General features: G+C 45.0%; 2 protein-coding genes across 2 annotated transcripts; both read right to left on the reverse strand.

Moving 5' to 3' along the window:
- Nucleotides 1–677: 677 nt before the first annotated feature.
- On the reverse strand, nt 678–14,479 carry LOC146050039 (C-reactive protein-like). The gene is made up of 3 exons (XM_083166817.1): nt 14,425–14,479; nt 5,802–5,860; nt 678–1,796 (listed from the first exon to the last, which is right to left on the reverse strand). The coding sequence occupies exons 2-3, from the start codon at nt 5,854–5,856 to the stop codon at nt 1,126–1,128; spliced, it is 726 nt and encodes a 241-aa protein (XP_083022943.1). The 5' UTR covers nt 5,857–5,860; nt 14,425–14,479; the 3' UTR covers nt 678–1,125.
- A 3,745-nt stretch (nt 14,480–18,224) lies between these two features.
- Nucleotides 18,225–23,029, reverse strand: LOC146050041 (C-reactive protein-like). Its single transcript, XM_083166819.1, has 3 exons — nt 22,934–23,029; nt 21,618–21,676; nt 18,225–19,720 (listed from the first exon to the last, which is right to left on the reverse strand). Exons 2-3 carry the CDS (start codon nt 21,670–21,672, stop codon nt 19,050–19,052), a joined length of 726 nt encoding a protein of 241 aa, XP_083022945.1. The 5' UTR covers nt 21,673–21,676; nt 22,934–23,029; the 3' UTR covers nt 18,225–19,049.
- Between the last annotated feature and the right edge of the window lie 1,125 nt (nt 23,030–24,154).

Here is a 24,154-nt window from a genome sequence, read left to right on the forward strand (position 1 = left end):
AAGACCAGTGAGAAGGCCAGTTAACCAGCCCGGTCTGTTGCTTTTTTACCTTTCTGTGGTTTTCAGCAATGAAGAGAGGGGAGCCGTAACGCTGTGGTGTCCGGAACTGTCCTCAGCAATGAGAGTGTGGCGGCTAATTGAGCTGTAGATCTCTTGCAGAAGCGGGCAAGGATGGCGGTTTAAGCAGGTCTAGAAAGGTCCGCAGGAGGATTGATTTAAGTGGAAGCTTCCGATTTACTCTTTCTTCTACACAAGAAGATTTTTTACTTTATAATTCACCTCTTTTATAGAATATTCGTAGAATTTTTGTATTACATACATATTTTAATATACGTTTATACTGTAATGATATTATTATTGCTCTCTGTATATAAGTTGTTGCCCTTATTTACAAACCAGTCTTGCTCTATTACTGTAGGCACAGAGTTTATATTTCGTTTTTTGGTTGGTTTGATACCGTTGTGGGCAGCTCAATATGTGTTCATACAGGCATATTAAAACTCTTCAGCTGGGTGTTAAATAATATACATTTTCTTTTGCTATAACTTGGTTCATCAGATTAGCGCCTGAAGTTTATTTGTGTTTATGCGGATACAGTTCAAATAATACTTGTTGACGAACATTACTTATGTTATCGGGAAAATGATAGTGTCCAATCAAACACGAGATAAACAAGATTTAGAAAGACCTCTCCATCAGAGTTTATTGTTCTTGTTTATTGTGTTAGTTCACCCCCTACTTGCCCCCAACAAACACAGTTACACAAACGCAAGAACTGTCTATACTTACTGTACCTACAGATGGAGCCATCCTCATGTAGCCATCTCTGGATAGCCATGGTTATTCAAGGCCTATTGTTCTCAGCTGCAATACAATACAATATATAGAACAACTCAGTAGGGGATTAGCAGAGTAATCCTATTACTCACTTAATCCTTATAAAGGGCTAGATGAGGATGGCTCCATCTGTACATATACCTTTTGTGATGCATGGGTAATAATAATCACATCTGGTTCTATATTTGCTAGTAAATTATGACATCATGCCTGGTTGATTAACCTGCAAAGTTGCAGATGGCTGCGAAGATAAAGAAACAGAAAGATAAACAGTGAGCAATACAATTATCAGTTGAATGCCTTATCTTCATTGCATTGTGAATATAAACTTTGTGTGTACAACCAATTCTTACACTGAAGCTTCGGCTGGACTAATACATTCCCTTTAATCTCATAATGTAGAGATCTCCAGTTAATCAGATTTCCATTGTGATCACCAGACATGACTTTTTGCATGTCTCCTGGTGACAAAACATAATCCCACATGTTCACATCACTTATTTCACCAAAAAAGGACTGATTAACATCAAATCCACCAGCAAACGAATCTTGCTCTTGCCCCAGAATAATCGATGTTTTAGGATTAATAGTAAACCCTTTCTTTGAAAATTTTCTTGGGTAGAGCTTTCCATTTACCCAAAGCTGGACTACTCCGGAATCAGAGTCCCACGTTACACAGGTGAGTTTCCAGTCGAAGACCTCAGGGTCTGTCTTAAAGGTGCTTTCCTCCTGGTTAATATGCACAGCAGTGTAGGGCGGTGATTTCGGAAAGATAAGAAAAGTGTTGTCCTGTCCTGGACCAGACATAGCTAAGGAAAAAAGACTATGAGCACTTGTAAGTTCAGTGTATGATTGCAGGCAAACGGTGACCTTCTGCAATGGTTTCTCTATGTCAGGCTTCAAGACCACATGTGCTGTTGCTGTTCGTTTCGGGAAGAGGAAAACTTTGTTGGTCAAATCTAAAGCAAAATTAATTATAAAGAAAAAATGAGATTTTTTTTACACCCACATGCTTTCATGTATACACAGCCCCCTATTTTATCTTTAAAAAAAAGTTAAAAAATAACATAGATCATTGTACCAAGCGATCATCAATATGACCGCAATCACATTCGCACATATAAGGGGAGATGTATGGAGGGAGATAAAGTACCAATCAACTTTTGTAATTATTCTAGCACAGTGTTTGGTACTCTTTACCTAGCACGGCGCCCATCGCGGGCATTGAATGCACTAAAAAATCGGGTGCAACGCGACCATCGCGATGCCCGCGATTTCCCATAGGGACCAATGTTAAATTTCTCAATTGACCCGATTTTTCTGTTCAATGCCTCAATTGACACGATTTTTCCATAGGAATCAATGTTAAATGGCCCACAGAGGCCAAATAGCCACCCTGAAGTGTGAAATGGCCCCCACAATTGTTAACGCCACCCCACGATCAACGTGAACCCGAAGCGTGGCGAGCGCAGCGGTACGCGTCCTACGACCTTTTCATACCCCCACTATCCACGTCGGCGTGGAGTTGAGAATAGAATAGTGTGGCGAGCGCAGCGAGCCACCGAGCCCGAAGCGTGGCGAGCGGACGAGGATACCTGTGAAGCCCGCGAAGGGACGCGTATACCTGTGAAGGTATCCGCGTCCCCTCGCGGGGCTCGCTGCGCTCGCCACACTTCGGGCTCGGTGGCTCGCTGCGCTCACCACACTATTCTATTCTCACCTCCACGCCGACGTGGATAGTGGGGGTATGAAAAGGTCGTAGGACCCGTACCGCCGCCCCTCGCGGGCTCGCTGCGCTCGCCACACTTCGGGTTGACGTTAATCGTGGGGTGGCGTTAACAATTGTGGGGGCCATTTCCCACTTCAGGGTGCCTATTTGGCCTCTGTGGGCCATTTAACATTGTTTCCTATGGAAAAATCGTGTCAATTGAGGCATTGAACAGTAAAATCGGGTCAATTGAGAAATTTAACATTGGTCCCTATGGGAAATCGCGGGCATCGCGTCGGTCGCGTCGCACCCGATTTTTAGTGCATTCAATGGCCGCGATGCCCGCAATTTTTTTACCTGCGATGCCCACGATCAAAATCGTGGGCGCCGTGCTAGGTAAAGAGTACCCAGTGTTTTGATTGTGTGTACCAACCATTTGTGGTACTAATTGAATATGTACTAAAATAAGCGATTAGTAACTTAAAGCGCAGCTTTCCCGATAAGAGCTGTCCTATGCCAGACCCCTCTTACCTTGTCTTAAGCATGCACAGAGCCTGCTCAAAGGCAGTCTGTCTTTCTGCCACGTAACATTCCCCCCTATAGAGGGTAGAACGTGCCCACTGAGGTGTAACTCAGTTCATCCCTGGATATAAAATTCCTGTACTTGTTTCCTAGCACGGCGTCACCAATTTTCATTGTATGGCATCGGGTCTGTGAAATCGGGTTGCATCGCATCGCATGCGACGCGATTAGACACGATTTTTAATTGTGCAGCCACCCTGATGGCTGATTCCTATGTTAAATGCCCCCCCCAGACCCGATTTTTAATTGTGCACCCACCCTGATGGGTAATTAGTATGTCAAACGCCCCCCCATTGTTAACGCCCTGCCAGATCAACGGCAACCCGAAGCGTGGCGAGCGCAGCAAGGCCGCGAGGGGCAGCGGTACGCGTCCTCCGATCTTTTCATACCCCCACTATTCACATCGGCGTGGAGTTGATTTTATATAGTGTGGCAAGCCCGAAGCAAGAGCCACGCGAGGGGACGCGCATTACTTCACATGTATTCCGCATCCCCTCGCGGGGCTCGGTGCGCTCGACGAGATTCGGGCTCGGTGGCTCGCTGTGCTCATCACACTATATATAGTCAACTCCACGCCGACGTGGATGGTGCAGGTATGAAAAGGACAGAGAACGCGTACCGCCACCCCTCGTGGGCTCGCTGCGCTCACCACGCTTCGGGTTGGCGTTGATACTGGGGTGGTGTTAACTATGGGGGGCATTTGACATAATAATTACCCATCAGGGTGTGTGTACAATTAAAAATCGAGTGTGTGGGTGCATTTAACATTGTCATAAGCCATGTACAATGTACAATGTAAAATCGGGTCTAATCACGTCGCATCACATCGCATGCCATTGTAATGGCATGCGATGCGACGCGATTTTAAAATTGTATGTGAACCTCTTAAAACCCGAAAATCGGGTCTGATCGGGTCCCATCGCATACCTTATGTAATGGTATGCGATGGGACCGACGGGCGCCCTGCTATGAAACAAGTACCAAAATTCCTAAGATGAAGCTGTCCTGACTGAGCTGTCTAAAACTATATATAAGATATAGCCGGGGTTATTCAGCATTTATTAGAGAATTTGTAAATAGGGCGATCATCTGATGACTGTGCATGCGAGGCATTCGCATTGCGCAAGCGAAATTAGCAACTAAAAATACACAAGGTTTATGAACACAACGCAATTACAGTTTGAATTACAGGAAGCCAGCATTTGGGGGCAGAAATCTGGTGTTTTCTGGGTGTGACCAGGCATTTTTTTTTATATATTTCTCTAACGTCAGCACTGATCCCTTCCAGCCTGTCTCACTTGCAGATTAGAGGCAGCCTCCGATCTACTCACATTTGCTCAGATGGCAAAGACCCTTTGAGGTGTTAGGATTTGCGAATGGATCCACAAATGGTAGCGATTGCAATGCATTTGCAAATTTACATGGTTCATTTTTTCTTTCAGTCTGGATGGTACCTTTCTACTCACAGTCCACTGCATTGTCTATAATAAGAAATCAATGCTGAATGACCCCCAATGTCTTCTTCGTTGTGAGTGGTGTGGATGTATCTTAGTTTTAAGACCCCTTCATCTTATGATACATTTCATTGTTATTATGTATTGTTACAACGGAAACAGTTTTGCGTCGATTCATGTGAACAAAAGGTGGATGGAAATGGGGTTGATTCCTTTTTGGGTATTTGAACCATCTATCTTATCCATATCATCAGAAAACATCCCAATCTCTGCAAATGCCCACCTGTCAATGGACCACAACCCATCCAACATGTCCACGACTAGCCCATGGCACAGCTACTGTCAGGGCCGGCACTAGGAAGCATTAGGCATTTGCCTGGGGCACCGGAGGGCGGCACTTGGGAACCCCCTTGAGGAGCCAGGTGAGTGGTAGTGGCAGCGGCTCCCGCACCATCCCCACCCGCCGTGGAGCCAGGTGTGCGCAACTGTTCCCGCACCATCTCCACACCCGCCCCTTGTGGAGCGACTTGGCAGAGGCGTCCGCATCCCCCCTTCCTCCACCGAAGACGCAAACTCTCCCCCTTGTGGAGCATGTGTGTGAGTGAGAGGTGGAGCAACCCACCACAACTCTCCTCCTCTCTCCCCCCTCCTGTCGTGGAGTGACTCAGTGGGCACATGACCACCCTGGAGTGGGTGAGCGGTGGGTGGGCGCGTGGTTGGCGGGGTGCTTCCCCCCCACTTGGGGAGCTACCATACCTAGCACTGGCCATGCCTACTGTACTGTATACTGCCAAATGAGTGCCGGATGACAGCCAGACATTCGGGATCCCAATTTACAAAGGCTATTCTCCGTCTTTGGGGTCCAGTGAGCCATCAATCCCACATTGTGGCACACGCAGGGAGCCCTCAAGGGGCTTCTTTGCACTCACCCTACTTTGGGAGTACAAGCAGTTGGGATTCCGATGACAGTATAGTGACCTTCGGAATCCAGACTGTCGGCCCTCTATACCACACCTCTGCCAAATATTGCGGTTATGCTTGTGCAACCACAAAGGAAGTTGTGTAAGACTCTGATTTGTCCGCAGTTGCCACAGTTGTTTATGTAGGATACAAGACATGCACATTTGCTAAATATCGATATCCAACTACAAAGTGGACTTGTAGTCTACTGTACTGTAATCAGCTCGGCACCAATTTCTGCTCACAGAGTCATACAGTACCTTGCTGTGCAGCGGATCCGGTGATAAGCAGCAACAGTGTAACATATAGCGCCATGCTCCTGTATAAAACACAGACATGTGTAGTAAATATATTTAGTTTGTCATCACTACAATGCTTTTACTATAGAATCACTTAATCTACAGGTCTATGTTAGACAATTGTCCTTCCCATGTATCTGAGTGGGGCTCCTAAAAAAATCCCAAAAAGTATTAAATCATTTTATTTGGCTAACAAAACAGTGTTGCATCTCCAGGTTATCAAGAATGTCACGACAATATTTAGACCCTGGTACTCTAAAGAGTTCTGACCACTCGGACATGGGGTCATTACATTGTGCATATGGAGATACTATGGACAGACAAAGACACTGCCTTGAGGAAACCAAAGTGTGGTTGACAGTATTTGAGAACTTTTACAGTATATGGACTACTAGTTGGGATACATGTTGGAATTATTTTTTGAGTGCTCAGCCAGTTACTGATATTGTTTTGTGTGAAAACATCTATACAAATGTCATAATTTATTTGTAATAAAATTGACTCATTTTAGGGAATACACAATCTACCACTGAAATAGAAAAGGTTTATTCTGCCTGATGTATATAAGCACAACTCTGTCTAAACACACCTAGGGGGGGAACCACCTAGCCCGAAAAATATTGTGCAGGCGAAGAACTGTATTTTGTATATTTTATGCATTTTTTATTATATAGGACCTATCTAATTGTTACGGCATGTTATTGAGTGGGTAATTGTATACCGCTCAATAAACTACTATACAGACTACAAAAAAAAATGAGTTTCATTTGCTGATGAAGACCAATATATCTAAGAGGGAATGAAGTCATGAAATTGAAATTATATAAATAAATAAAACACAACAAAAAAACTAATTTAAAAGTTAATTTACCAGAACTCGAAAATACTAAAGTGTCTAATTCTTATAACCCAGTAGCAAACGCAGGATTTTTAGAGGGGGGTTTGCAAATGTAATCCAAAATCTCCCATTAAGTACGGGAGTCTGGGGGAGCTTTAACAGCCCTGAAAATTGGTCTTTTTATACACTGGATACTTTATGGAATACAGTATTAACATTTAACTATAGCAGGGGTGGCCAAACCTGTCCTCGAGATCTACCAACAGTTCATGTTTTTCAGGCAACCTGTGGGTCTATAGCAGGAATGAATGCAGCATGTTTGAAAATGTGACAGTCGTGGAGGCGTGGCCACGGCACGTAGGGAGTAGCACGTGTGTGTGTTCCTCTCCCTCCTGCTCCGGGATGTGAAGCGGCGTCCCTTCCGGACTCCCATGCCCTCCTGATGAGTCTCGCCTTCCCTGCTGAGAGAGCCTTGTGCCGGGCTTAACAAGCCGAAGTACCTCCGGCAACTACCTGCCCCCCTGAATCGCTTGCTGAGAGGAGAGAGAGCCGCTGTCAACCCGCAGCACATTCCAATCCGGCCGGCGGCTGCACGTGGAGCGTGACGCGGTGACTGGCCCAGACGGAGGGAGAAGCCGCCAGAGTGTGATCCCCGCTCCGGCGTCCTAGCGAGGGTGACGGCTGGCGACGTGGAGAGGCGGCTGCGCGGACTGACCGGCGAGAAGTTGCCTTGGTGGCGCCCCTCATAACAGGATTCTGCAAGTGCACGCTTCTGGATACTCAAAGCAAGCCTGATCTTAATGCTGCAGAGGAGGGGGTAAGATATCTGGGGGGCAGAGCCTGGTTATATCTGTATGTTGTACGAGCTTTATCTTTTCTCGCTCCTAAAACAACGCTGCATTGTCTTTGGCTAGTGGGGAAGGTATGAGTTAATTGATATTGGCCAGTGGAAGGAGGATCAAGTACGGAATTTGAGATCCAGTCATCAGAAGGTCAATATGGGGAAGTCACAAAACTCCTCCGCAGCCAATAAATTGGCCAAATTTGCTCGCACCCCCACCTCCTCTGCCAAAGGAGGGGGGTCGCCCCCAGTCACCCCCCCGGAAGCTCCAGATAAACCCTCTGAGGACCCTTTTCAAAAGTTACTTGATGCTCTAGCTGCCAGTGAAGGGAGACTGGCGCAAAAAATAGAAAAAGTACAGGATGACTTGGATAGCATTCGTTCAGCGGTGCAAAAAGTGAATGAACGCACCTCTGAGATTGAGAAGCGCACCTCAGCACTTGAGGATATACTCCCCCCCCTGTCAAAGAAAATGGAAAGTATGAGATTACAGATGGAGAACCTTGACAATAAGGTAACGGATATTGAGGGGCGCCTCAGGCGAAATAATTTAAGATTCCTGGGATTCCCAGAGAAAGCTGAAGGCTCCAATCCCGTTGAGTTTCTTCAAAAATGGCTACTGGACACTTTTGGGAGTGAATCCTTTTCAAAGTATTTTGGTATCGAACGGGCTCACAGGGTTCCAATGAAACCTCCCATCCCTGGAGCTCCAGACAGAACCTTAATCGCTAAATTTCTTTACTATCCAGACAGGGATTTGATACTGAGACTGGGTCGTGAAAAGGGCCAAGTAACTTGGAATGACAGCAGAATTTCAATTTTCCCGGACTATGCCCGAGGGGTACAAAGAGAAAGGGCACAGTTTGTACCGGTGAAGAGGAGATTGAGGGAGCTACAGCTAAAGTATGCCATGGCATTCCCAGCTAAATTAAGGGTCATCTCGGAGGGAAAGACATTTTTCTTTTCTAGCCCACCTGAAGCAAAGGACTGGCTGGACAGGAATTACCCAGCGAGACACTCCTTAAGTGCTCCACAATAGGCAACACTCTTTTTGACTTCCAATTTTTTTTTTCTTCTTTATCAACATAAGGCTCATTATTAAGAACAAGGCACATTACAATCTGCAATTGAATGAGGGGGACACTGAGTATGCCTGCTATTAAGAATGGTGAATAATATGTTAAATTCTGGTGTTTTTTTTTTTTTTTTTTTATTGTATGATGGTAACAACAATAGGTAGGGCCTTATGGAAGTTACTGAAGTTATTGATTGATAGCTCGGTTGAAGGCGAGATGATGGACGGTTTATCAATTACTCTTGTCCCGCCCAAAAGGAATAAGTTTATTATATTCGAGTATTGTTGTTCGGGTTGGCGGGAAGGTGGGGGGGCATGGGGGGCTTGGGGGGGCGTTCCTTTTCTTTTATACATTATTGAATTATGTGGTGATAAGTCCGGGGTTGGAGGGAGAGGGGAACCCTATCGGGTGGTCATTAAATGTATTGTCTCCGGGGGAAGCCGCTGAGGTGGTGGTTGGGGGGAGGGGGGAGGGGAGGGTTTAGGCATGTCAGGGGGGGAAGGGTAGGCATGCAGGGTGGGGGGATGGGGTTGGGGAGGGTAGGAAGCATTGCAAGTTTATCAGGGAGACGAGGAGGAGGAAGCAGCACCCGTAAGGAATCTCTGTACCGTGTCATGACGCTAAGACTTAGTGGGTAGGACTGAATGGGGGAAATTAAATATAATATACTCTCATGGAATGTGAGAGGAATTAACAATAAGGTGAAAAGGTCCCTAGTAATAAGGGAGCTTAGGAAACTGGCGGTTGACATTGCCTGCCTCCAAGAGACCCATCTGGAGGGAGCAAGAGTATTATCTATGAGAAGGGCCTGGATTGGGTGGAATTTTCACTCGACATTTACATCATCCTCCAGAGGGGTCTCTATTCTTGTCCGTAAAGGTATACCCTTCGGGGTGGAAGATACCCTTATAGACCCGACGGGGAGGTATATCTTCTTAAAATGTAGACTTGATGAGTATGTGTTCTTATTGTTAAATGTGTATATTCCTCCACCTTTCAACTATCATATCCTGCACAAGGCAGCTGAATACCTAGCAAAGTTTCCAGGGGTCCCAATTTTGATGATGGGGGATTTTAACCATGTCATGGATGTTACTATGGATAAGTGGAAGAATAGGCAATCGGGGAATCAGGGGAAAAATAATGGTTTCGCCTCATTGATTGAGGAAATGGGGCTAAAAGACGTATGGAGATCCTCACACCCCTCCTCAAGGGAATACTCATGTTACTCAGGGACACACGAAACATTCTCCAGGATCGATCTAGCCCTGGCCTCAGTTGATATCCTTCTGCGCATCTCTGAAGTGGACTACAGGGCCAGGGGTATATCAGACCACTCACCCCTTCAGGTTGTGTTATCCCTAAGGGGAGATAGGGGGTTTGTATATTGGAAGTTAAATCCAAAATGGCTGGGGAGGTTAAATTCAGAGCTAAATCTAGAGGAACAATGGGAGGAATTCCTCTCCTTGAATCGAGGTACAGCCCCAATTGAATTCATTTGGGACTCCTTTAAGGCTGGGATTCGAGGTACCCTGATTAAAGGTATTTCCGGGATTAAGATAAGATATACAAGGGAGGAAAAGGCCCTAGAACAGGAGTGTAGGGATAAAGAACGGGACTACCTTAGAGATAAAACCAGGGGGAGTAAGGAAAAATGGGATAAAGCTCTCGCCGCGTGGAAAAATAAGCTAGAGGAGAAAGCAAAAATGAAGGAGGCCTTTAAGAGGCATAGCATTTACACTAGGGGGGATAGACCCGGGAGCTTCCTAGCAAATTTGATTAAAGGCGACCGTCCCTCCAATATAGTCTTACAAATCAGGGAAGAGGGGGGAATCACTCTAGCTTCCACTGCTAGTATAGTACAGAGTTTTGCTCTGTACTATGAGAATATGTATAAAACTAGGCTAGAAGCATCCCCGGGGGAGATATCTTGCTTTTTAGATCAGATCCAGGCCCCCAAGATAACGGCACCAGCAAAAGATATGCTGGACGCTCCAATTACTATCCAGGAGGTTGTAAATGCTATCCGAACGATCCCAGGTGGAAAAGCCCCGGGGACCGATGGCCTGCCTCAGGACCTATATAAATCCTTCTCCTCATTCTTCGCTCTGAAACTCTTGGAGTTATTTAATAGTCTTTATCAGGAGGGAAGACTTCCACCGTCTATGTCTGAGGCACTAATAATCAACATCATTAAAAAAGACAAAGACCCCAGTCTAAAGGATTCATACAGACCCATTTCTTTGCTAGCAAACGATGTTAAAATTCTGGCGAAAATTCTCGCAACCAGGTTAAATAGAGTCCTGAAAGATGTTATAGGTAGAGACCAAACTGGGTTCATCCCCGGGAGATCTTCATCTAATAATTTAAATAGACTGTATTGTCACTTACAGAGTGAGCACCAAGAGGGAGTTGCCCCCGCGGTAGTCTCACTTGATGCTGCCAAAGCTTTCGACACCGTGGAGTGGGACTACCTGTGGGGGGCACTCGAATGGATTGGGGTAGGTCCGGTATTCATTAACTGGGTAAAACTATTATACTCCAACCCTGGGGCCAGAGTGATGGTAAACGGATACATCTCCCCGAGTTTTCCCATTGAGAGGGGCACTCGGCAGGGCTGCCCCCTTTCACCAGCGCTTTTTGCGATAGCTATGGAACCATTGGCAGCCCTAATAAGAACCACTGAGAAATGGAAGGGACTGGGCTTGGGTAAGAGAGAGGATCGGATTGCGTTATACGCAGACGACGTTCTCCTATTTATAGATAATCCTGTCGCTGCCCTGCCGAGTGTCTTCGATATGGTAAATCAATTTGGAAGATTTTCCGGGCTGAAAATAAACTGGGAGAAATCCTGTATACTTCCCTTCCAGATGCCAGATAAGTCTTCGGAGTTGGCATTCCTCCCACTGAAAACAGTAAAGGAATTCACCTATTTGGGGATACGAATTACCAGGGACCCGAAAAAATTTGAAGCACTCAATATTAAACCTGTGGTTGACTATATTAAGACCAAAATCACCACATGGGCGAGATTGCCCCTCTCTATCACTGGGAGGGTCAACCTCGTGAAAATGGTGATCCAACCGAAATTGCTATATGTAGTACAGAACTCCCCCGCTTATTTACCCAGGAAAATCTTCAGGAAAATTGAAGGCCTGATTACATCCCTGGTCTGGAATAAGGGAAGAATAAGAGTGAGTTATAAAACATTATCAAGGCGGAAGGGGGAAGGTGGGTTGGCGGCTCCTGACTTCTGGCTGTACTATTTAGCAGCACAGATGGCAGCTCTCTCTTCATGGGTCAGGAAAGGGCAAGACTCCGAGATCATCGAGGCAATAGTAGATACGATCTCACCGGGACATACTCCACTCCAATTTTTACTATCCGGGCTGCGTCCCCCTAAACTACCCCCCCTAGTCAATCAAATTATAAAAGCCTGGAAGCATATTGAGTGTATAATGGGAAGTGAAGGTATTGATCCTGAAACCCCCCTTCATCGTGCTCAGGCCTTAGGGGAATTGCGCGAATTGGAAGTACAAAAGGTATGGGGGGAAAAAGGGGTGCTGTCTATTGGGCAATTATACGATCAAGGGGGATTTAGAACCTTTTTATCGCTGAAACATGAATTCGGACTGGATAATACCTATAGATTTAGATATTTTCAAATAAGGCAAGCCTTAAGAACCCAATTTGATATTAACCCCCCGCATATAGAGGAATCTCAAACAAAGAGAGTTTTGAGATCAATCCCCCCTGGCCATCTCCTTTCGAAATGCTATAGAAGGATATTAGAGATAAACAGAGGGGATTGCCTCCTTCCCTTAAAAGCGAAATGGGAAGAAGACGTAGGGGACATGAGTAGAGAAGAATGGAAAGAAAGTTTGGAAGGTATACGATGGGTCCCAGTTCAAATTAGGTTCCAGCAGATACAATTCTTTATAACACACAGAACATATCTCACCCCACGCCAGTTAGTCAAAATGGGAGGGAGGGAAGATACACTATGCCCGAAATGTAAAACAGAGGGAGCAGGGTTCTTTCATCTCATTTGGAGCTGCCCCAGAGTGCAGGATCTCTGGGATTTCATAATTGATAAACTGGAAGCATTAGGTATCCCTAGGGATAGATGCACCCCTAAGCTTTGTGTCCTGATGGTAAAGGGGGATCTTCGGATCCAGAAAAATCTGTGGATACTAGCAGTAACTCTGTGTGTGCTAGCAAAAGTATGCATAGCAAGGTTATGGATGGCGGTTGATGGGCCCACGGAGAGCAGTTGGTTGGCCGTAGTTAATATGGTCATGGAACATGATAGATATGCAGCCTTCATCAGGAGAAGGGAAGACAAATTCCACGCGGTTTGGGATAGATGGGTAAAGTTAAGTTGTAGTCGAAGTGAATCAGGATCTGACACAGTTGGGTACATTTAGTATTCTTAAAAAAGGATGCTGCTTAAGGGTAAGAGAAGGTAGGGGGATAAACTTGCAATGGAGTAGGGGGTTAAAGGGACCTCTTGCCCCATCTAAATAAGATATATGAGTCAATTTCTACCCCTTTTGCCCCAAGTGTGGGGATATGAAACCAAGTATATACTATGGGTATACGTTCTAGAAGACGGAATAGTAATCGTTTAGTCCTTATGAATTCTTTTTTTTGGGTGTTGGTAAGCACAAGTTTAGGTAAAACGCACATGAGCACTTTCTCTTTTGCTGTGATAATATATACTGAATGAATATATCACGATATAAGTGGCACTAGCCTCTCCCCCACCGGAGGATAATGTGGCGGATAGTCAAATGGATAGTATTAACTCAGGAACTCACAGCACTTAGTTATTAAAAGATAAATTAAGAGTAACAAGCACTAGGAATAATAGACACTCAGATTTAGGGATGCGAAGCTGATAATATATGACGCTAGATAGAATGTACTGTTTTTATTGTTTACTGTTTGCACTATGCACTTTATTGAAGGTTAAATCGTATTAAACAAATAATAGAGGGATATAAGATGGTATGATCTGATTACTGTATGAAATATATGTTATACCCGACCTGGGACGAAGGAGATGGAAGAGACCATGAATAGAGGTCAGGGGTGGGGGAGGGAGCGGGGGGGGTTTATATTGTATAACAGATTGTATAATTGCTTTGTATAATCACTGTCTTGTATACATGTGAAAAATAATAAAAATGGTTGAAATAAAAAAAAAAAAAAAGAAAATGTGACAGTCAGTAATGACTACAGCTGTGCACCAGCTAGGTGATTTGGAAAACATGGACCTTTGGTAGATCTTAAAGACCGGTTTGGCCACCCCTGGTCTATAGAATAGGCTGTATCAAACATTTAAATAAGATGCTGTAAGTGGTCAGGAAAAGGTTAAACATATAATAAATAAATACACAAACATAATAGAAACAGTACTTCACTTTGTAAGCTTACAATCTCCCACTTCATGGTAAGGCTCCTGTCTCTTTCTCCTAGCAGCTACTCTCAGATCCACACATACAGTAGATGTGGTAGAAGTAGCTTGTACACTGGGCATGTGCAGCAGCTCTGCTCTGTCCCTTACACTGCATGATGTGGTGGCAGCTCTAATGATCATATTACAGTATATACCAGTGCAATTGCCAAAATTGCACTTGCCAAGAGGAGGGGGGTTTCTGGGCAACCACACCCTCCCCCCTGCATTTGCCTATGTAACCCCATGCATTGTATCATAGTTTGCCTATATGTAATATCTATAACTATCGTCTCAGCTATATGTTTGCTTAGTGCTTGATTAAAAACATAAGGAGGCAAACATTTAAATTTCGTTTTGTCAGTTGTTACCTGTTTTGGTGGTGGTCGAAATACAACTATTCCCAGGCTCTTAGCAGTTCTGTGTGGAGACAACACAAGTGGCTTGTTTATATACTGTGTAGACTAAATGTCGGCCCTGCCAAATAAGGATTTAATGTTGCAACAGGTTTCCCGGTATGATCAGTTCAGCTGTCAGGAAAACAAACATCACGTGCAACAAATGAAATCACTCAAATGTCCTACAATGTTTTATTTGAAATTTACATCAAATATGAATTTGTGGCTTTTTACACTAATGCTGCTTTCACACCGCAAAACCTGCTTTGGACCAGGTATTTAAAACGTTTTTTAAAAGGGGTCAGAGCAAGTTTAACCCTTTCACACCGTCTAAAGCAGGTTTGCGGTGTGAAAGCGATAGTGAAAACTGTAAATTCTGGGCAGCTTTGCACCCCCCCCCTCGCCATGTTAACATTAGGGCCCCCGGGCTTACTCACTGTGGGCACCCCCACCCATGAATCAGTGTGGCGGAGTGGACCCCCGGGCAGACTCTTCCTCCCCCCCGGACACCTGGGCAGCCTCGCGCCCCCCCAATTAATCTATTTTGCAGGAGAACCTCTGGGCAGCGGCCTCTCTCCCCCCACAAATCCCCACCCCCCGGATCCCAGGCCCCGGACCGGCCACAGTGCACTGAGGAGCACAGGACTGAATGATTGTAAGCCTGGGAGCAGGGCTCCCCCGTAACGCTCACTGCTGCTGGGTGCAGGACAGGAGTCGGCTATCTGCACACTGCAGCACTCCGTCTCCGGCGATACAGACTCCGGAGGTATGGACAGGGGGGGGGGGTGGAAGAGCAGCAGCCAGCCCCACAACCCAACAGCAGGGATCCTACGTGGGCAGCTGCAGCGCAGGGAAGGGAATAATCAAGCTGGGGGCAGGGGGTCCCTACAGTGTATGTTATATCAGTGGCGGGATCCCTGCAGCGTATGGGAACTAGTAGCTGCAGGGACCCCGCCACTGATATAACATACACTGTAGGGACCCCCTGCCCCCAGCGCGATTATTACCCTCCCTGCGCTGCCCAGGGGGGAGGGGGGGTAGGAATCCCGTTTCAGATCCGTTGTGACACCAAAAAAAAACGGGTCTGAAACGGGTAGGACCCTGCTTTTTTACCGTTTCCAAAAACCACTTAGAACCTTTCAGACTGCACAGAATAGCGTTTCAAAACGGTTAAAAATCGGCAAGATACCGGTTTTTTAGTGCGGTCTGAAAGGGGCATAAGTTGATACATTAAACACTTTGAAAAATCTGATTTTACCTTGATTTTAATGTTCCCATTTTCTTTTTAAGGTTATTTTTTTTTCCTTTGATTCTGTGTATTCTATATTGTTTGTGGCAGTATTGTGTGTGTCTTATATATTTGTGTGCAATGATTTCCAATTGTGTGCTTTCCCTTCCCCTGTTCCCCTTTTTATTTCTGTACCCCATAATTTGTTGTATAGCTCTAATAAAAATCTATTCTTGAAAAAACTTTGAATAAGAACTGGTTGACTATTTTAAGAGACACATTATTAATGCAAGTTGAATGCGAAATAACTTGTGTATGAAGTAGTCATACATGTTGAACCCATATTATTTAGTATAGTACAGTTGCTAAGTTCTGTAGGGATGCAGTCAGTATACTTATACTTTGAAGACAAATGAGAAGACCAATGAGAAGACCAGTTAACTAGCTCAGTCTGTTGCTTTTTTACCTCTCAGTGGTTGTCAGCAATGAAGAGAGGGGAACCGTAAGCGCTGTGGTGTCCGGAACTGTCCTCGGCAATGAGAGTGTGGCGTCTAATTGAGCTGTAGATCTCTGGCAGGAGCGGGCAATGATGGCGGTTTATGCAGGTTTAGAAAGGTCTGTAGGAGGATTAAATTAAGGGGGACCTTCCGATTTACTCTTTCTTCATCACACGAAGATTTTTTATGATCCACCTCTTTTATAGAATATTCGTAGAATTTTTATACCACATACATATTTTAATATATGTTTATACTGTAATTATATTTTTTAATCAGTTTATTAAATAATTGCTCTCTGTATATAAGTTGTTGCCCTTTAATACATACCAGTCTTACTCTATTAATATAAGCGCAGAGTTTATATTTACACAGAGCCGGCCCTAGCCTAAATGACGCCCTAGGCAAGATTTTGGCTGGTGCCCCCTAGCACCGCCACTAGTTCCGCCTCTGACCTTGCTCCCCTTTCCTAGCACTATCAACCCTCATCATAGCAGTCATCATTTTGGTGCTCCTACCCGCAATATTTTAAATAGAAACAGTGCACACATTTGGTGCGCAGCCCAAACAGGGGTGTGTTCTTGCTGGGAAGGGGCATGGCCACACAATTTTACCCCCAATTCAAATTATGCCACACAGTAGTGCAACTTTATTCACATTATACAGTATCATGCAAAGGTGTCCCTTATTCACGTTACATCACACAGTAGTACCACTTTACCTTATATACATTACTCCTCACATTATTCACATTATACCCTTAGAAAAAAATCCTGAGAAAATATTGTATTTTAACCATCTCCATGGCCACACTGCAACCCAGCACAAAGCAGTGTGTGCTGGGCAGAGGAGGGGAGAAGAGCTGCAGCTGCTGCTGTCACTTAAGGGGAGGGGGCCCGGGGCTCCCACCTAGGCCATCCCATCAGACTTTGTCCTGGGTAATTTGTACCCCCTACCCCTTTCTCTCGGCACCCCTAATAATACCACACAGTAATGCCCCTTACACATGACACACATTATTAATGTCCTTATAACCATAATGCCCCTTACACATTATGCCAACCTTTATTAATACCCTTCATACACATAATGACACACATAATGCCCCTTACACATATGTTGCACATTATTAATGCCCTTATACACGACACACATAATGCCCATTAAACATATGTTGCACATTATTAATGCCCTTATACACATGACACACATAATGCCTGTTACACAAATGTCGCTAATTATTAATGCATTTATACATGACACACATAATGCCCCTTACACATATGCCGAACACTATTGCACAACCAACCCACACACAGACAGCACTCGCACAGCTGCTAACACTGTGACCTCTGCCTCTGCTTGGATACAGATGTTTCCTCATACGTACATCTTGCCTCAATTGGCCATGCAGCTCCTGGCCAGTTCTGCTAACGTTGGGTGCCTTTTTTGCTGAAATTCATCTTATTTGCATTGTTATGACCAGCACACACAAGGAGCTTCCGATGATTAAAATGATATGCAGCATGCCTATATTCTGTGTGCGACTGTGGCTGTACCTGCATACGGAATGGTATGTTACAGTGATTTCCATGAATACACTATTTCATATGCAGATACAGCCTCACTCACACACAGAATATAGGAATGCTGCATATCATTTTAATCAGCAGAAGCTGCTGATGCCCCTAGGCATTCCAAATGCCCTAGGCAATTGCCTAGTTTGCCTATGCCTAAGGCCGGCCCTGTATTTACAAATAATACTTGTAGTCAAACATTACTATGTTATTGGGAAAATGATAGTGTCCAATCAAACTCGAGATAGACAAGATTTAGAAAGACCTCTCCATCAGAGTTTATTGCTCTTGTTTATTGTGTTAGTTAACACACTACTTGCCCCCAACAAACATAGTTACACAAACGCAAGAACTGTCTATACTTACTTTACCTACAGATGGAGCCATCCTCATGTAGCCATCTCTGGATAGCCATGGTTATTCAAGGCCTATTGTTCTCAGCTGCAATACAATACATAGAACAACTCAGTAGGGGATAAACAGAGTAATCCTATTACTCACTTAATTCTATTAAAGGGCTACATGAGGATGGCTCCATCTGTATATATACCTTTTGTGATGCATGGGTAATAATAATCACATCTGGTTCTATATTTAGTAGTAGTAGTACGTTTATTTATAAGGCGCCACAAAGTGTCCGCAGCACCGTACATAGCAAACAAAAAACAAATTACAAGGTAACGTACAGGGTGTGTTGATAAAATACAGCATAAATAGGGGTATAGCTGCTAGAACTAAAATCAGCATCAGTTCCTAAGTAGGTGTCGAAATTGTTGAGGAGACTGAAGATGAAGTAGAGGAAGGGAAGAACAGGGCAGGAGCACTGGTGAGGTAAAGAGGTATGAGGAAGGAGGGCCCTACTCATAAGAGTAAACAGACTAAAAGGAGGTGGGTGGACAAATGAAAAACGTAGGAACGGATGGGAACGGATGGATGGGTAGGATAGGAGGAGCAAAAGAAGTTAGGAGGAGGAGGGATATATTTGCTAGTAACTTATGACATCATGCCTGGTTCATTAATCTGCAAAGTAGCAGATGACTGCGAGGAGAAAGAAATGGAAAGATAAACAGTGAGCAATATAAGATCAGGGATGCGGTCAAAATCCTGGCGGTCGAAATCCCGACGTTTGAAATACTGACACCATAATCCCGACCGCCGCAATGCTGTAATGCCGGCACTTTGTCCCTCTATGGATGTCCCGATGGCCGATGTCAGCATTTCGGCCATCGGGATTCCCGCATCAGTATTTCGACCGTCGGGATTCTGACCACCGGGATTTCATACTGATCCCAATTATCAGTTGAATGCCTTATCTTCATTGCATTGTGAATATAAACTTTGTGTGTACCACCAATTCTTACACTGAAGCTTCGGCTGGACTAATACATTCCCTTTAATCTCATAATGTAGAGATCTCCAGTTAATCAGATTTCCATTGTGATCACCAGACATGACTTTTTGCATGTCTCCTGGTGACAAAACATAATCCCACATGTTCACGTCGCTTATTTCACCAAAAAAGGACTGATTAACATCAAACCCACCAGCAAATGAATCTTGCTCTTGCCCCAGAATAATCGATGTTTTAGGATTAATAGTAAACCCTTTGTTTGAAAATTTTCTTGGGTAGAGTTTTCCATTTACCCAAAGCTGGACTACTCCGGAATCAGAGTCCCACATTACACAGGTGAGTTTCCAGTCTAAAACCTCAGGGTCTGTCTTAATGTTGATTTCCTCCTGGTTTATATACACAGCAGTGTAGGGCGGTGATTTCGGAAAGATAAGAAAAGTGTTGTCCTGTCCTGGACCAGACATAGCTAAGGAAAAAAGACTATGATCACTTGTAAGTTCAGTGTATGATTGCAGGCAAACGGTGACCTTCTGCAATGGTTTCTCTATGTCAGGCTTCAAGACCACATGTGCTGTTGCTGTTTGTTTCGGGAAGAGGAAAACTTTGTTGGTCAAATCTAAAGCAAAATTAATTATAAAGAAAAAATAAGATTTTTATTTTTACATCAGTGTTTTCATGTATACATAGCCATATGTACTAACATATGCGATTAATAACACAAGCGCAACTGTCCTTTGCCCGCCCCCTCTCACCTTGTCTTAAGCATGCACAGAACCTGCTCCTATTGGTGGCTCTTCTTCACTTCAGCGGCGGTGACGGAATGACATCACACATGCCGTGCCAGAAAAGAAAGCTGCTGGGACCAGATTTCAGTTGGAATTACTGTGTGGTGCAGGTGCAACTAGTTTCCCTTTCCATTACAGGTGGTGGAACTCAGTCCCCCCCCCCCACACACACACACACACACACACACACTTTAAGGCCTGGGCATTATCCAACCAGAGTTGCCAGCTTAGTACATATGGAAATGCAGTCAACAGAGTTAAGCAAGTGTGAATGGACCACAATCCATCCAACAAATCCACGACTAGCCCATGGCACACCTACTGTCAGGGCCGTTGCCACCACTAGGCAGCATTCGGCATTTGCCTGGGGCACCGGCCACTGGAGGGCGGCACTTGGGAGCCCCCCTCGGTGAGCGGTGCCCGCACCATCCCCACCCGCCATGGAGCCAGGTGAGCGCAGTGGCGCCCACACCATACCCACCCCGTGGAGCCAGGTGAGCACAGCGGTGCCCGTACCATCCCCACCTCTGCCCCTTGAGGAGCGACTCGGCCGCGGTGGCCGCATCCCCCCCTTTTTCTTCCTCCGCCGAGGCTGCAAACTCTCCCCCTCATGGAGAGTGTGTGAGAGTGAGAGGTGGAGCGACCCACCGCAACTCTCCTCCTCTCTCTCCCCCCCCCCTGTCGTGGAGTGACTGAGTGGGCGCATCATCCCCCCCCCCGGGTAAGCAGGTGAGTGGTGGGTAGGCGTGTGGTCGTCAGGGTGCCCCCCCCGCACCTGGGGAGCTGCCGTACCTTGCACTGGCCCTGCCTACTGTACTGCATACTGCCAAATGGGTGCCGGGTGCCAGATGACAGCCAGACATTTGGGATCCCAATTTGCAAAGGCTATTCTCCATCTTTGGGGTCCAGTGAGCCCAGGGCAGGCGAATGGGGGGGGGTCAAGGGGGACAAATGTGATGGGCCCCGGCGATCTGAAGGGCCCCAGGGCTTCCATGCTTTGGCCCTCGTGGCCCTGCCGTCTACTTGTGTGGCTGAGTCTGACTGACTCGCTGTGTGCTACTGCCATCTACGCAGCGCTCAGAGCCGTCTACTCTGTTTGTGCGCACGGCCTGGGGCTGCAGTCTCTGTATCTTGTACTTTTACTGCACATACGCGGGTCATCTGTTCTGAACTCTGCAAACGACATGCCCTGCCTGCTTGTAGTTCTCGGCTCTCTTTTGTGAAAGTGACAGGCCAGCAGCAGGAGGGAGCCAGCAGGAAGTAGCAGTTAGGAACCAGACCAGCTGGACTGAGAAAGAGAGAAGTCCACAGCTGATGGATTTAGGATTCGGTGGGAGGGCCCCAGAAATATCATTGTACAGGGCCCCAAGATTTCTGTTGCGGGCCCTGAGTGAGCCATCAAGCCCACATTGTGACACTCGCAGGGACCCCTCGAGGGGCTTCTTTGCACTCACCCTACTTTGGGAGTACGAGCAGTTGGGATTCCGATGACGGTATACTGACCATCGGAATCCCTACTGTTGGGCCCCTATACCACACCTCTGCCAAATACTGCGGTTATGCCTATGCAGCCACAAAGGAAGTTGTGGAGGACTCTAATTTGTCCGCAGATGCCACAGTTGTGTATGTAGGATACAAGACGTGCACACTTGATAAATATCGATATCCAACCATAAAGTGGACTTGTAGACTACTGTAATCAGCTCTGCACCAATTTCAGAGTCATACCTTGCTGTGCAGCGGATCCGGTGATAAGCAGCAACAGTGTAACATATAGTGCCATGCTCCTGTATAAAACACAGACGTAAGTATATTTAGTTTGTCATCACAACTACAATGCTTTTACTATAGAATCACTTAATCTACAGGTCTATGTTATACAATTGTCCTTCACATGTATCTCCGATTGTTCCATCACTTTTACAATTGAGTTGGATACTTAAAAAAAAGCCCAAAAAGTATTAAATAATTTTATTTGGCTAACAAAACAGTGTTGCATCTCCAGGTTATCAAGAATGTCAGGACAATATTTAGACCCTGGTACTCTAAAGAGTTCTGACCACTCGGACATGGGGTCAATACATTGTGCATATGGAGATACTATGGACAGACGAAGACACTGCCTTGAGGAAACCACAGTGTGGTTCACAGACTTTGAGAACTTTTACATATATAGACTACTAGTTGGGATACATGTTGGAATTATTTTTTGAGTGTTCAGCCAGTTACTTACAGTATATTGTTTTGTGTGAAAACATCTATACATATGTCATAGTTTATTTGTAATAAAATTGACTCATTTTAGGGAGTACACAATCTACCATTGAAATAGAAAAGGTTTATTCTGCCTGATGTACAGTATATAAGCACAACTCTGTCTAAACACACCTAGTGGGGGAACCAGCTAGCCTGAAATATATTGTGCAGGCGAAAAACTGTATTTTGTATATTTTATGCATTCATTTGCTGATGAAGACCAATATATCTAAGAGGGAACAAAGTCATGAAATTATATAAATAAATAAAACATAACAAAAAAACAAATTTAAAAATTAATTTTCCAGAACTCACTTTACTAAAGTGTCTAATTCTTATAACCCAGTGGCAAACGCAGGATTTTTAGAGGGGGGTTTCCAAATGTAATCCAAAATCTCCCATAGTACGGGAGTCTGGGGGAGCGGTAACAGCCCTGAAAATGTATCTTTTTATACACTGGATACTTTATGGAATACAGTTTTAACATTTAACAGTACCTATGGAATATTCTGTTTAAACATTTAAATAAGATGTTGTAAGTGGTCAGGAAAAGGTTAAACATACAATAAATAAATACAAAATTAAAGGCACTTGCCAAGAGGAGGGGGTTTCTGGGCACCAGACCACCCCCCCCCCCCCCCTTGCATTTGCCTCTGTATCTCCATACATTGTATGATAGTTTGCATAAATGCAATATCTACAACTTTTGTCTCAGCTACATTTTTGCTTAGTGCCTGATTACAAACATAAGAAAGCAAACTTATTGATTTTGTTTTGTCAGTTGTTACCTGTTTTGGTGGTGGTTGAAATTCAACTATTCCCAGGCTCTTATCAGTTCTGTATGGAGACAACACAATTGTTTTGTTTATATACTGTGTAGACTAAATGTCGGCCCTGCCAAATAAGGATTTAGTGTTGCAACAGATTTACTGGAATGATCAGTTCAGCTTTCAGGAAAACAAACATCACGTGCAACAATAAAGTTTAACCATTTATTTAGGTTAAAGATTACAACTATCCAAACAATGGCCCTTATTCTGGTTGGTGCGGTAATATCCGTGTGCGTTCGTGCCGCCGATGTTTTGTGTCTGCGCATGTGCAGAGGCGTCTCTGCGCATGTGCGAGCGGGGCATACGGGCAAATTCCGCATGAAATGTGAACACTCCGAACAGGGGGTGGAGAGGGGCGTGAAGGGCTATTTGGGCTCATTACCATATGCATACGCCCCGCGTTTCATGGGCGTTCCCATGCAAACGCTGGGCGTACGTATAGTAATGCAGTCGTGACACACGTGTAGGGGGCGGACATATGACATCGCCGGATGTCAGCTGCCCGCCCAGATCCCTGCTTTTGCACGGAAAAGTGTCCGTGTGGTCTGAGGTTGCGGGAGCTGGTGGATCACTCGGTCCTGCGACCATCGAATGATGGGGGAGGTTCCCTGAGATGGAGGAGGCGTATTCCATGAAAAATACACGTGCGGTCCGTTCGGCCAGCTTCTTACCGAGTACGGACGGAGTTGGCGATCCGTATGGAAGGCGGGGTTTCGGACGCACGGTCCTGGCCGCATATTCGGATCCGGCCGCACCCATCAGAATAAGGCCCAATGAAACTGAAATCACTTAAATGTCCTATCATGTTTTAGTTGAAGTTTACATCAAATATGAATATATTTGTGTGCAATGATTTCCAATTGTGTGCTTCCCCTTCCCCTGTTCCCCTCCCATTTTTTTATTTCTGTACCCCATATTTTTGTTATCTATTCTATTCTTGAAAAAAACTTTGAATAAGAACTGGTTGACTATTTTAGGAGCCACATTATTAATGCAAGCTGAATGCAAAATAACTTGTGTATGAAGTAGTCATATATGTTGAACCCATATTATTTATTATAGTATAGTACAGTAGCTAAGTTCTATAGGGATGCGGTCAGTTTACTTATACTAGAAAGACCAGTGAGAAGACAGTTAACCAGCCCAGTCTGTTGCTTTTTTACCTCTCTGTGGTTGTTA

Source organism: Crinia signifera, chromosome 12, assembly GCF_055691185.1.
Source record: "Crinia signifera chromosome 12, ASM5569118v1, whole genome shotgun sequence".
NCBI lineage: Eukaryota > Metazoa > Chordata > Amphibia > Anura > Myobatrachidae > Crinia > Crinia signifera.

Coding starts and splice junctions, on each gene's coding strand:
- LOC146050039 (XM_083166817.1), bottom strand. CDS start 5,856: ATGGCGCTATATGTTACACTGTTGCTGCTTATCACCGGATCCGCTGCA. Junction 1,797..5,801: donor CGGATCCGCTGCACAGCAAG/GTACTGTATGAC, acceptor ATTTTGCTTTAG/ATTTGACCAACAAAGTTTTC.
- LOC146050041 (XM_083166819.1), bottom strand. CDS start 21,672: ATGGCACTATATGTTACACTGTTGCTGCTTATCACCGGATCCGCTGCA. Junction 19,721..21,617: donor CGGATCCGCTGCACAGCAAG/GTATGACTCTGA, acceptor ATTTTGCTTTAG/ATTTGACCAACAAAGTTTTC.